This window comes from Ostrinia furnacalis, unplaced genomic scaffold, assembly GCF_004193835.3.
Source record: "Ostrinia furnacalis isolate ACB-3 unplaced genomic scaffold, ASM419383v2 OfSCF0710, whole genome shotgun sequence".
In the NCBI taxonomy this organism is placed as follows: Eukaryota; Metazoa; Arthropoda; class Insecta; order Lepidoptera; family Crambidae; genus Ostrinia; species Ostrinia furnacalis.
Window position 1 is genome coordinate 1,634,052 of NW_021130949.1, and position 14,413 is coordinate 1,648,464.

General features: G+C 38.7%; 1 protein-coding gene across 4 annotated transcripts in view; it reads left to right on the plus strand.

The window, feature by feature from the left end:
• The window catches only part of grh (grainy head), a 97,518-nt gene extending 84,109 nt beyond the window's left edge, over positions 1 to 13,409 (plus strand). For 3 of the 4 annotated variants that reach the window (XM_028300247.1, XM_028300246.1, XM_028300249.1), the window contains 8 exons: positions 181 to 292; positions 3,862 to 3,956; positions 5,529 to 5,585; positions 6,807 to 6,905; positions 7,012 to 7,346; positions 7,917 to 8,118; positions 9,984 to 10,048; positions 10,500 to 13,409. In XM_028300247.1, the coding sequence (XP_028156048.1) occupies positions 181 to 292; positions 3,862 to 3,956; positions 5,529 to 5,585; positions 6,807 to 6,905; positions 7,012 to 7,346; positions 7,917 to 8,118; positions 9,984 to 10,048; positions 10,500 to 10,641 (1,107 nt within the window). In that variant the 3' untranslated portion in view covers positions 10,642 to 13,409. The remainder of the gene's footprint in view (positions 1 to 180; positions 293 to 3,861; positions 3,957 to 5,528; positions 5,586 to 6,806; positions 6,906 to 7,011; positions 7,347 to 7,916; positions 8,119 to 9,983; positions 10,049 to 10,499) is intronic. The other variant, XM_028300248.1, reaches the window with a different exon arrangement.
• Positions 13,410 to 14,413: the final 1,004 nt, after the last annotated feature.

Genomic DNA, 14,413 nt, shown 5'->3' on the forward strand with positions numbered 1-14,413 from the left:
CTAACCACTATTTGCTGGTTTTGAGGCATAAATATATTATGTAAAATACATACATATAGATAGAGACACACTTACACCAGGATATCTATTTTAAATCCTGTTTATCTTTTGGTTTTCAAATTGAAACGGGTTATGTAATTAAGCATTTATTTGTATTCAAATTATTCTCGTTTGTTTCAGAGTGTTGTTATGCTTATGTTCCGAGAAGAAAAATCTCCTGAGGATGAAATCAAAGCGTGGCAATTTTGGCATGGCAGACAACATTCAGTCAAACAGAGGATACTAGATGCCGGTAAGTGCTCATCAATATTGACATTAAGATAAGAATTCAGCGGCAGACATGCTCTACACGCTTGCGTGATTATGTAATTACGAGTGAATTAAGATGATAGGTACGAAAACAATGACTGGTTGGTTTTTGCACGGGAGCGACGATCCGCCGGTAGCAGCTACAAACGATTGAGGCACGATATTTACAGCATAAAAAGCTAGTCGTGCTCGAGGCGACACAGTAACACGGCGCGGAGTTGCGTGCTGAGGGGCGCGGGGCCGGGCGCCGCACGCAGGACCTAATTACCGTGCTGCGGGCGGACGCGACTCCCGCGCACCCCGCTGCCCACCATTATATCTCGTTAGGACATTTGCATAAATAACGCGCACCACAGCCGCGGCCCACACTGCCCGTCTTACCTATCAATCGCCCCGACTAAAAATAAAACAACTCTGGCGCCGCCCGGCTAGCGACACACCACCGTCGCTCCGAGCTTACATTACACATGGTCACTCATAATGACACATTCCGACAGTAAACTGATTAAAGATATAACGCAGTATGCAGCGTTTCCGAGAGACGAAGCTAAATAAAACCATTATAGAGATATCTGACGAGATGAGCTCTATGAAGTACGTCGTTGAGTAACAGGAAATCGTTAAAATTCGTGAGAAATCTCCGTCCTAGTATCGAAGTCAAAACACCTGCTTGCGGCCGAGAAGTGCGCCGAGGTTGCGCATAAACACGACATAGTTCGAGGGACGTTAGCTCATGCGTGTCGAGTTGTCTAAAAGGCGCGGAGGAGATATAAGCAATGCTACAATATAGTCGCGCACGGACATAATTACCGCGATGATATCGGGGAGCGCGCTCATTAGCATGTTAATTGCGCGATGAGCCGACGTGCGCCCGCGCAACGCTCGCATCTTAGCTACAAACCTTAGGAAAATATTATTTTTTGATAATTCTGCAAAGTCGTTTCGTTCTTATCTTAGCATAACTTACGACTTGAAATGTATTTTTCATTAAGATTCTTAAATATCTTATTCATTTAATGGGATTTCGGGACGTTTCAGATCTCAATTAATTAGACATAAACGCGCGCCATTTCTATATGGTTTCCAGTGATTAAACCGTGTTTACGTTTTAATAGTTATTACACACGTTATTTATTAAAATGTAAGCTATTAAACGTTATGAGTTAGTGAAAAATCGTTTTTATAGCGGGACCGAGGTTTCGACGGTCGAATAGTTGTTTGCGTCATCGCTGGAATGCTCGCTTATTAATCGCCGGCGCGGAGTAAACACCGCTGATATATGACACTTTACACATTCTAACATTACTTAACTGAGGGCTGTAGCATTTGTAATGAGTGACGCCGTGGCCACAAGCAATGTCTATAAATTAAATCTCAAGGAAAATAAAAACATGGAAGCCATTAATTCGCGCGGTCGGGCCAAGTTTAATGTCAAGGTTTTTAGCTTATCTCGATGTTAGTTAAGTTTATTTTTTATTTAGTTGTAGTTATTATTCAAAATGAGGTAATGCCTAAGTAAAGTGGAATTTTGTCCTTTAAATTATGGTCTTAAATAAGACAGGGTTGATGAAAACTTTGATAGAGATTTCAAATAAGCTTTAACATTGGGAAATTCCCGGAAAATTCATGATCCACTTCTATAATCGCGATGGTATCGACTCTACAGCAGTATGTTTCGTGACTACCAACATTGGACTACGAATCTCATATGTAGTAAATCATATATTTTTATTATCTTATTTTGTTATAATACGTAATTAATATGACTTTCTGCCAAGAGTAAACAAATAAATACCTATATTTCAATCTAATCCAAGATAAGCACGCATTAACGTGAGATAGTAACGGAATGGTGAAAAATCGTTGGTCATCGGTTAAGTTCGTGAGATGTACCTACTGTACCTCTAGTAGGAAAAACTTTCGAGTTCGTTTCGTTGCGTATTCAAAGTGTCATCGAAAAATTTTGTATGAAAAATTAAACAGCGCCCCCTATATTATAGCCGCCCTAGGGGGCGCTGTTTAATTTTTCATACAAAATTTTTCGATGACACTTTGAATACGCAACGAAACGAACTCGAAAGTTTTTCCTACTAGAGGTACTGGTATACAAATGGAATGAACGAACTTGGGATCGTCAAGGGCGACACCGGACACCTGTGCGCCTGCGCGAGCGTGTGAAAGCGGCGCGGGGCGGGCGGGCCGCGACGCACGGCGCGCCCGCACAATGCCGGCTCCGGTTACCTACGTGTCTTCTTGCATCGCGTGGCCGCTGCTCGTCGTACCAAAGCCTCTTCGCCTCCGCGCTTATTCCTTTTGACAGTTTTCGCTTATTACCACGCATCACTGATTCATGGATTAATCTACTGTAAATCTCTGTTTGGATGGTATTAAATACATACTGACATTTACACAAGATAATAACGTATTTTTATAAAGGCAATATATTGTTCACATTTGCTAAGGTTGATTCAATGGTTATCCAATATGTAACAAGTTCGGTGAGGATGTAAGCAATCAAAGTAGGTACCTATAAAATTTATAAATCTTGCATTGGCTTGCGACACGTCAAGATATGTTCACGCGACACGCAACAGGACTTTGGTCGTAAATCGCCGAGAGGCTGTTAAGACAATAAGGCAGCCCGAGGGCGGGCGGCGTCCCCCGCGCCCCATAAACACGTCAGCGCGCGGCGCCCGCACAGATCGCGGGCGGACTGATACGCGGCGCCCACGCACGCAGGGTTGCCATATAATCTAATTTATCCGAACCTGATATCATTTTTTACACTTCTTATACAGATAAAAGCAATTAGAAAAAATATCCTTTGTGGAAGAGAAAAACCCTTTTTTAATTTTTTTCATAAGCCGATTAGATAATTATGTTTTATTAAGCTAACAATAGTTTCGACATGGTAACCCTACTTACATCATTGCGGCGATTACTCACTAGCCTCCCGCGCCTGTCGCTAATGCAGCCCCTTTGCACCAAACGCAATAAACAACTGTAACGAAATAAACACTGAATTATTTATAACTATGACACCCACGCCCACTAATCTGCATATCTCGTGTTGACCCATTCGACAAATTATCGTTTTTATTAGCTTTAATTGCTGAAGGGAAGGTATTTATTTACAGTATTATTCAGACCATATACTAAGTCCGTATTATGATTTTAATTAGGCATTTCAACGTTGGAAAAGTAGGATCAAGTAGGCTCTACATTATCCCTTAACATTGATTAGTTTGTAAGTTACCAAGCAGATACTAATCAATGAAGAGACGTCGAGCAAATTGCCTATGCGTTGAGTCGCGATCCACGGTAGCTGGGATGGGCACTAATTGCCAGAGCCCTGTAGGGTGGGCAGAGACAGAAGTGGAAACATTGCAATCGTTGATAAATCGATACTATCACGTGATTATTCACGCCCCGCAAATAAATTTCCGTCACCGATGACGTATTGTACGTTGATATCTTAATCGAAATCTCCGCCGCCATTACTGCACAGTTACTCGAAGACAAGATTAATGACAATGGTCCGTTTTGTTGCAGACACGAAGAACAGCATCGGGCTGGCCGGCTGCATCGAGGAGGTGGCGCACAACGCCATCGCCGTCTACTGGAACCCGCTCGAGAGCGCAGCCAAGGTTTGTCTTATTCTCATACTCTATTATTCCTATGAAATAAAATAAATATGGAAAACATCCATATAAACAAAATTTCATTACTCAATAAACATGGGGAGACTGCAATAAAGAATAAAAATAATATAACTAATACATGTACCATGAAATAAAGAAAGGCCTTTGTCCAGCAGTGGACGTCATTTGGCTGAAAAGAAGAAATAAAGAAAATACCGACATAAAAGTTCTTCCTTCACAATATTGTAACATAATTTATTGAATTCTCTTTCTCAGTAGTCGAATTGAAGTTTAAAAAATGTTTAAGAGTATTGTATATGTGTGGTCCAGCCACATAATAAAAATGCGTCTCGGAAAGACATAACAAAGAGTTATGCTTTAAGAGTGTAAATGAATACCTTATATTTACAAACAAGAGTTGCAAATACGATCATACTTCTTATTGAACGTGCGAATGACTACAGAAATGCAAAGATATGTGCATATTTATATGTAAGTATAGAATAATTTGTAGTCGGTCATTATTTACAAAATTAAAAGTCAAGGCATGATTTTATTACACGTCTTATTACGGTGTAATTAAATAGACTCCTTGCACCTTATTTGGCCGAGCGACTTTGGCAAGCGAAACAAAAAGTCGCCGCATCCGCCGGCCAGCGGCTCCCCGCGCCGCGCCATGCTTACGCTCATTACAATATTGAATAATAACAAAAGTACGCCTTTAAATTGTTTACATAAAACTGGACACATACATGTACCTGGAGTCCATTGACAATATAATGTACGTAGAATATAGCCTTTTCAATATTCATCAAACAATTAATGGTCTACCTCAAGTCGACTCTATTATATTGCAATATGCTAATACCGAAGGAGGTAGTAATAAGCGTTTAATGACTTCTGACTCTACATGATCACATCAGACAAGCTCCGAGGTTAGAAATGGCTAACTAGCTGAAATTGCTGAGAATGGAAATCTCACGTCATTACAAGTCTCTACAATGTGTGTTTTTCCTAGGGTTTCTTTTATTGCTGCAAATTACTTAGCGGTTGCGAGTCAGTTATCGATATCCATAATTATTTATTGTTGGACAGCAAAACCGTAGCGGATGCGAGTTGTTTGCGACAGATAATATGCGTTCGGACAGTGATCGGTGGCGGTGGCGGCGGCGAGTAAAAACGCGAGAGGGTCATTTGCATAGACCGCGGTAATGAGCGGGCGGGCGCCGCGCTGCGCCGCCCTGCCGCCGGCTGCTACTCTAAAAACGCCTTACGCGATTACACACTTGCGTCTAGATTTTCAATGAAAATCCATCGGTCGCTTAACGCTTTTCTAGTACCAATCATAAACTTAGTTGGCAGCCGCGCCGTGTCGCTCTACGATCCCGACAACCCTGGCGCCTGTCTCCCTGGCCAGGATGTGCGTTCGCTTCGACATACGCGAATATTAACACAGTAATAACTTTGTAATTTCCATGGCCAGTTTTATTAATTGTCTCCAATGAACTGCGTAATAGGTAGATTAATGAAAAATGCTTTAATGTCAACATTTTAATTTAATTAACTTTTTTTTTTCAGATCAATATCGCCGTGCAATGCCTGAGTACGGATTTCAGCAGCCAAAAGGGTGTAAAGGTTTGTACGATCAAGTTAATCGTAATAATAACGCAGGTGCATACCGTATCAATTATCATGTTATTGCGATTTTATAAACATGATGATATATGCCAATGTTCTGTTAAAAACATGATAAGGAAAACGTCGATGACAATCATTAACATAAGTATTTTAACTTTGTGCTTCATGGCCCTTCAATTAATTTATAAATAAAATTGTATTGGAGCATGATTAAATGAGAACGGCGAGTCTTGTTTAATAGGATTTTTAATGAGTGTGGGAAATCGAAGATGAGTAGTTCCAATCTACAAGTGTCATTAAGTTTATTTTGTACTGCAAAACGTTAATTAAGTTTACCACACTGAAAGTATGTAAATTAATGTTACGATGCGTGGACGTGAACGCACGAGGTCGGTAACCCGTTGTCGCCGGAGACACCTCGATAACCGCGCGCTGGGCGGCGCGCAAGCAAGTAGCTGCAGCGGCGCGAATCAATCCGCTGAAAGTAATGCATTTTAAAACATGCGCCGAGCCCAGATAAATGAAAATACTTTTGTGTTTTTCTTTTATCGTAATGTACTTTATATGTAACTTTTTACTTATAAATTATGCTCAACAGTTTGGCCTTGTCATATTGTGGTGTAATTTGATTTAACTTTTGAGTCATACTTTTTGTATGTTGTTAAATAAAGTATTGAAATTACCTTGTGGGCTATTTTTGGTTTAAATAAAAGAACTCGAATTAATAAAATATTCGGATAGAGTTAGTGGCACCGCTCCGCCCGGTGCCTCGGCACACACGCGCCCTGCGTTTGATACCGAACCTGTCTCCTATCAGCTCGCGATTGCCTATCAGCCACGCGGTGACGCGGCGGCGACCTCGAACCGACGCAATTAAGACGTTTTAACGCGATTCGATCCAGACACGTGCATATTTTTCCTTATTCGTAAATTTATCGCAATTATCCCTTATGAACGTTTATTAAAACCGTTTTTTGTCTTGATTCCTAGACAACCGTAAAACTCAACTGTGAAATTGCTGTAGTCAAAAATTAGTTGATTTGTTTATATTGACTATGCATGAGGCGATTCATATGAGGAACACGCGAATTACAGAATTATAGAACATTGATCTCTCTTCTCAACGTTTTCGATTGGTTCTTTTATGTCCGCATCCATAATTTGATCATACTTTTTTTAAAGATTAAAATAAACAGCAAGTTAATTTGTTTGTTACAGGGTTTACCGCTGCATATACAAATTGACACCTTTGAGGATCCACGAGACACTCAAGTCTACCACCGAGGATACTGTCAAATCAAAGTGTTTTGTGATAAGGTACTAATCATATAAAAGTTTAGAAAAAATGCATTGCAGTCCTATTTTTAATATGTAAAAAATATAGACCAAGATTTTAATCGACTATCTTTTTGCTCTATTGAAGGGTGCCGAAAGAAAGACCAGAGACGAAGAGAGAAGAGCAGCGAAGCGAAAAATGTCAGCCACGAATAGAAAGAAGTTGGATGAGATATATCATCCAGTGACAGAGAGAAGCGAGTTCTACTCAATGGCGGACTTGTCGAAACCTCCAGTACTGTTCAGTCCAGCGGAAGACATAGACAAGTTAGCCGGGATGGACATACAAGGTTTCTACGGGCACGACGAGGCCGCATTAGCTGAAGCACACCTGAAAGGCGCCTCACCCTTCTTACTACACGCAGCGAAACCGCAAGCACCAGCGTTAAAATTCCACAACCACTTCCCACCTGACGCGCCAGCGTAAGTACCTCACATATGATACGATATGACCATACCACATAACGTTGACGACGTCAATAAACCCATTTAATTGAACTATCTAAGTGGAACAAGCAGAAAGTTCTTATTTCCTTTATAGATTTCTAGCGGTATTAAGTACTTAGTTAGGATATGCAAATCGATTCACATTACAATAAACTTCATGATTAGCATGATGTAACTATATTTTAGCAGTTTATTATCAGATACATTTGCATTTTTGACGACCCACTTAGTGTGGTAGCAGATTATACTTAATTGCACGCAGGGATATGTCAATTAAAGAACTAACTGGCTAGGTCAAATGTCGCTTTCGTAAGTTATGCAAACTTCTGTAAAATATCTTTCAGATGTGGACGGCTTATCTTCACGGATCTCTATATTTCTCTATCATTATTGACACCGTGAAAATGTTTCTATTGTGTCCTCTTTGGTAAATTAGTGCTAACATTAGGTAACCATATTGACCATATTTGTAACATATCATACCCCTATTTTCTAGATCTGGACGGCACGTTTCATGGTTACACAAACGTTTACGTTTTGTTGCAGGTACCGTCCAGACGTGGGCGGTTTGTCCCCTTACAGCGACCGCAAGGACTCGCTGGAGCTGGAGGGCGTGCTCGGCAAGCGCGCGCGCACGAGCACGCCGCCGCTGAGCGAGCGCGTCATGCTGTACGTGCGCCAGGATACTGACGAGGTGTACACGCCGCTGCACGTCGCGCCGCCCACCACGCAGGGCCTGCTGCACGCTGTGAGTACACCAGACTAGACTACAACATTCAGCACGTGCTGTACACGATACTGCTCTAGTTTGATATACAAAACCAAACGACACCGTTTCAATGTACACGAAACTACGACATTCAGCACGTGCTGTACACGATACTGCTCTAGTTTGATATACAAAACCAAACGACACCGTTTCAATGTACACGAAACTACGACATTCAGCACGTGCTGTACACGATACTGCTCTAGTTTGATGTAAAATGAAATGACACCGTTTCAGTACACTCAGCACGTGTAGTACTTATACGACACTGTTCTAGTTAGGTATACAGTGAAAACGATACATTTCAGTACACTTACTACACGGCTGTAATGTAGGCACACGACATTTGCTCTAAGTCGCTGTAAAACGACACCGTTTCAGAATACTTATGTTTCGTAGTTCGCCAACGCCATGAAGGTTCACTTGCGGCACTTTCAATCTTGAATGTTGTCTAAAGCAGACTAATAATATTATGTTTGACAAATTGTCGGTTCAATTATGTATATGAATTGAGTTATATAAAAGTAGACGCAAGTGGATCTCAGACTAAGCAGTTTTAATATTTACAGCTGTAACTAGACAGTTTAGGTAAATTTATCGAAGTCACTTTGCGCTACACCATTCACTTTACACATAAAATGTAGGTGCATTATGCATTAAAAACAACATTACATTACAAGATGTGATGTATAGATATTTATTAAAAAGATTGGCAGACTATTGTATACAACGGAATATAGGTAATCGACATTCCGTTATACAATATCTTCGTGCATTATTACACGCTCAAATAATTTTTTCGCTGGCATAATTCTGTAGTGATTTATCCAATTGTACTTTTACTGAGTAATTTCATAATGATATTAAATACTGTTACACCACTAAAGTTAAAATGTATTATTACACTAAATATAGTTCAAGATCACGGTAAGGTTGTGATATAAGTATATTAACCAAATGCTATAACTTGATACGTCACATTGACCACCGGTAACTCAACCCCGGTCAAAGTAACGTATGAAGACGCGCCCACTCGCGGCAGCACGAATAACCTGGTGGTGTCTAACCGCAGAGCACGGCCAGCGAGATTACACCTCTCGTTTGCTCGTCAAAAATAATATTCAATTATAATTATACCAATTCCAAGTCCAGAACACATTAAACAACCGTTATAGCCCATTAAAAATCAAAATCAATTATACAATACTAGCTTTCCGCCCGCGGCTTCGCCCGCGTGGAATTTTGTCTGTCACAGAAAAACTTTATCGCGCGCGTCCCTGTTTCAAAAACCGGGATAAAAACTATCCTATGTTCTTTCCCGGGACTCAAACTATCTCTATGCCAAATTTCATCAAAATCGGTTGCGAGGTTTAAGCGGGAAAGCGTAACAGACAGACAGACAGACAGACAGACAGACAGACAGACAGACAGACAGACAGACAGAGTTACTTTCGCATTTATAATATTAGTTGGGATTATTAACGGCTACCTCGCTTGTTGATAAAAATAAAGAAAAAAAAACAATCTTTAGTAATTATTAAATAAGTGTGCTGCGGTTACGCTAATGTGTACTGGGCTTAATACAGGAAAAGGAATCGAGACGCTTCGTCCGATTGTAACCGATGCGTGGCGCTTCATAACCCCGTCTAATCCCCACGATCATCATAACTGCATGTTGTAATTAACACCGCGGCCGCCCCGCTGCACCGAATCTACGAACAATTCGCGCGATACAAATTTTGTCCTTGCGAAACCACTACACCGGTTACGTTCCGACAGGCGAGACGTCTCGTTCAATTAGTAAAGGCCCATTGTAATTTTTATTATTTTCTGCTTATTTTCAGATTGAGAATAAGTACAAAATTTCAAGTTCGGCAATTAATAATCTTTATCGAAAGAACAAGAAAGGGTAAGTGGTTTTCATTGGCCTCAAACAGTTGTTAGTGTAGACGCCGCGCCGGCCGCGTTTTTGGAGCTCAGCTTGTCCGGAGGGCGCCCACTAACTACGCAACGCTTTGTGTTTACAACTAGACCCCGTCCCCGAGACGATTCAGTTAATGACTTAACTATGCTATAGGTATCATATAATCACCCCTCCTAAACCTGACACTTAATCAATACCCACAAACTTAATTTGCATATTGACCTGGCACTCGCACTATATTAATAGATTGTGCACTTTATAGCAACATTAATCTACACCTGGAGATATTTATTAGCTAATTAAAGAATGAATAAGGTTAATTTAAATCTTTACACTGGATAGCCCTCTTTGCATAATTAGGAAACGTTGTAATAATTAATTTGCACGTTTTCTTTTAATCGATTGACTTGTCACTAACGCTCGCACTTGCTTACAGGATTACGGCCAAAATTGATGATGAAATGTTGGCGTACTACTGCAACGAGGATCTTTTCCTACTTGAGGTGCGACCGGCGGGCGTAAACGAGGACGAACCGCTCTACGACATCACGTTCGTGGAGCTGTCGGTGGACCACTAGCGCTGCGCAGGCGCACGCCACGAGAGCACACCACACCGCGCTTAGGGACCGTACAGCCGCTCCAGGCATCACCAGAGCCTGTCCTGTACGAGTCTCTGTCGCACGAAATCAAGGGCAAAAAGATTTTCGAGTGGCGCTCAGAAACTCATCTTCTATGCGTGTACACCCTCGTGAGTGCCACCTACTCGGCGTGTTCTAAAACAAGCTGCTGCTTTCTAGGTGTTCTGTGTTACTCGCTGCGCTCCTACTTTGTGTTAGACTATCGACATGTGGCGTTTTATTTAACACTTTTGGACAGTCGTTTAAACATTCCCTTTATACACTCATTAAAATATATGTATATTAATTTATAAACGAGATAAAATATCGTCTCTTATTATTATGTCGATCTCAGATTGAAATTACTTTTAAGCGATTCATCATATAACATTGTTTGGATGAAACTATAAGTACGTCACAAATTCGTTGGTCGCTAGATAAACGACGTTAAAGATCATTGTTGTATATATCTAATTAAGTGCCTTATGAAATTACAGAGTGTAGGTGATGCAACGACCTGTATTATGATGGCAATGTTATTCCATGTTCGGTAACGAGAGTACCGCTTGTGTCTTATGTAAATGAATAATGTTGCTGAATATAAACGCGTGTGCCATTCACTCGGTTATCATACTAGTTGTATGTAGTTATCGTTTCAACAGGTACCTTTTAATCTTGCCATGATGATAAAGTAAGAAATTCTTGTCACAAAACTTATTCTGTAGATGTATTATGTCTACAAGCTAAATCATAAAGTGCCTTCATCATTATAATGTTATATCTATTTTAAGTGAGTTAAGTCAATTTACATGCCATCCACTTTGTTAAGTTTTATATACGTAAGTTTGGTCTAAGCTCGCTCAATTCATTCACGTAGATGTAGGTTACGGCGTCCATTGCTTCCGGCTGTCTCCGCGCCTCGTGTTGTTCCTCCGAACTTTGCCCTGAATCACCTTCAAACCCGGTATTGACAATACATAAATTACGTTTTAGAACCACCAAATGGAAGCAACGGACGAAAAATTACAATTTCAAATGAGACAGAGTCGCAATTTTGCATAATGTATGATAAATAATAGTCATTTAAACGTAGTCACAAAAGTCGTCCATTGGAACAACATTAACATTATCATCGATGGGAGTGGTTTGTGTATACCTAATTTTAAGATTTAATAGATTATACATTTTGTTATTATAATTAAATTTCGATACGTTAGTTATCGGGCCATGACAACGATTTATTTTATGAAAGTATTTGTGTCCAAGACTTATTTATATTTTAAGGTTTCATTTTAAAAGTACATTTTTATGATATTCGTATTCCATTTTCAAGTAAAACAACCTGATGTTGCATAAAATTGTAAGAAATTACTATTCATTACACCGTTGTTACTGAGTCGTAATTATTACCAATTCTCTGGAAAAGTTCGGAAAACCTCCACGAACTAAGTTACTTAATATGTTTTTCTGCTGATTATTCTACCTGTTTCTTACCTATACATTTTGTTACATTTGAGATAGTTATAGTTTCTGTTTTGATTGGTTACGTTTTCCTGTGCAATTATATGCAACGCGGAATGGTAAGCTTACTCTCCACCGATTTACCTATCATCTAAATTCTGAACAAGTTTCTGTCACTTGGAATGTAGTCGTAGATGTGAAGTCGCCCATATAATGTAATGCTACGGTAAGATGTGCCTAGTGCGGACGGTTCGATTAACTGCCATATTATGACATAATTTAGATTACTTATTGATTTTAGACGTAGTTGTAACTGTAGTTTGTTTTACTGTGTCCCATGACTTGCAGGTAGACATCGAATTTTAATTAAGGTAATGTTATTGATATATTACATATATTTTTTGGAAATGTATTGTTTTTTGTTTCGTTCTTATAACTAAGCTGCAAATTGTGACTGTTCCGGATAGAGACAGTCTAATATTTCTTCCATTTGGCTTACACTCGTTAATGTCTCGCCACTATTTATAAGTAATTCACATATTGTATTTTATAAACTAAGAAAATTACGTATTTGCTCAAAGTTCACACGTGTGTGCAGTGCGAACCGTAACTCTTATCACAACGATATTTATTTATGTACTTACGTATTTTAATACTTATATTATAAATTTTGCAGCTTTAATTTTTACTTAAAATGATGTTAGATCGTGATTCTGAATCTCGTCATAAGTCACAAATGTCAGTAGCAATAAAAGTGAAGCAGTTAGTAGCTAGATAATGGCCGCGGTTACGCGTGCTCGGCCCGCTCGTCTAGTGCAATGTTAAAGAATTTATAATTGAGATTATGTTTTGATGTGTCTAAGATGCCTTAGCGTAACTACAGTGTATTATTCAAGAATCGAAAACACACTATTAAGGAACAGATTTCATTTTATAATCATACGACATTTCTATAGATTAATTTTATTGCCATTTAAATTGTAATCTATTTTAATTTTAAACAAAACTGGAGGTTTTTAATTGTTTAATTTGATCATTTCGAAATGAATTATAATTTTACTACAGATAAAATGTTAATGGTGGCACGAATTAATTTTTTGTATGTCGCCTTACCAATAAATGTTTGACATTGAGCAAATCTACATTTAAAATTCATAGTCTTGATACGAACAAAGCAAATACATAATTTGCTAATAGTTTTGAAAGTTACGCTACGGGACTGGCGGGATAGGGCGGCGGTGCGCGGGCGCCGGCCGCGGCATTAGTCACACTAGTTAACACATGCAGAAAGTGGTAGCACTTTACGTTTTTAGAATCATCAGTACTAATTTTAAATTGAATAGATGTTACGTTATTCTTTTATATGAATATTTGTAAGTTGTCATAAAATATTATTAATATAATTATTTTTATCAAAGTTTATAATCTAAATAAAAATGTTTTTCTTCAAAACGTCAATTTAGTTTTTTTTGTTTCATTAGTAATTCATTATTATTTCCTTTACCCAACCTGACGAAAAAAACTTCATTTACATAAACATTTATATCACACGATTTTTAGATTCCATTGTGTTGTTAGTAATACAAAATATTAAATATTTTTTGGTACACGTAATCTAAAGTAGTATACCTACCTACAAAGTTCCATCTTTGTTTTTACCACTATCGTGATTTGATTCCTCGGTTAATACCAGCCTAACTTCCTGAAAGAAATAACGGAACTCTAATATCTTTTCAGTAAACGTTAATGAAAAAAACCATCAATAACTCTCATTATTAGTTTTAATGAAACCTTATGATAACAATGTTCACATATTTACACACTCAGAAGCTTTATTTATTAGTTAGCGAAAGCATTAAGATCAAGATAGTTAAGTTTCATAAGAAAAATAGCTCATTAATTTTCAATCGTCCAATATCTAATGGAGATAAGATTTGAGATAGTACCTACACTCATTTAACCACAAGAAAGCATTTGAGACAGAGGCACATTAAAACAATAAGATAGTTCGGAAAATGTCTAAGAACTTAAAATTTAGTCATAGGTACTTTGAAGTTTGATTAAAATAATAGATTTATTTAGAATTAGGTAATTCTATCTACTGATGGCTGAAATCGTCAACAGTCGTACAAAACCATTTGATTTCCCAGTTTTTATCAACAGGCACTTAGTGTCGAAATTAATCTTAACGTAAAAGTTAATAACACTAAGACCTTTAACTTGATTACTTTCGCTATGTAGTTTACTTGTTTCTATCGGTGTCTATTAGTTT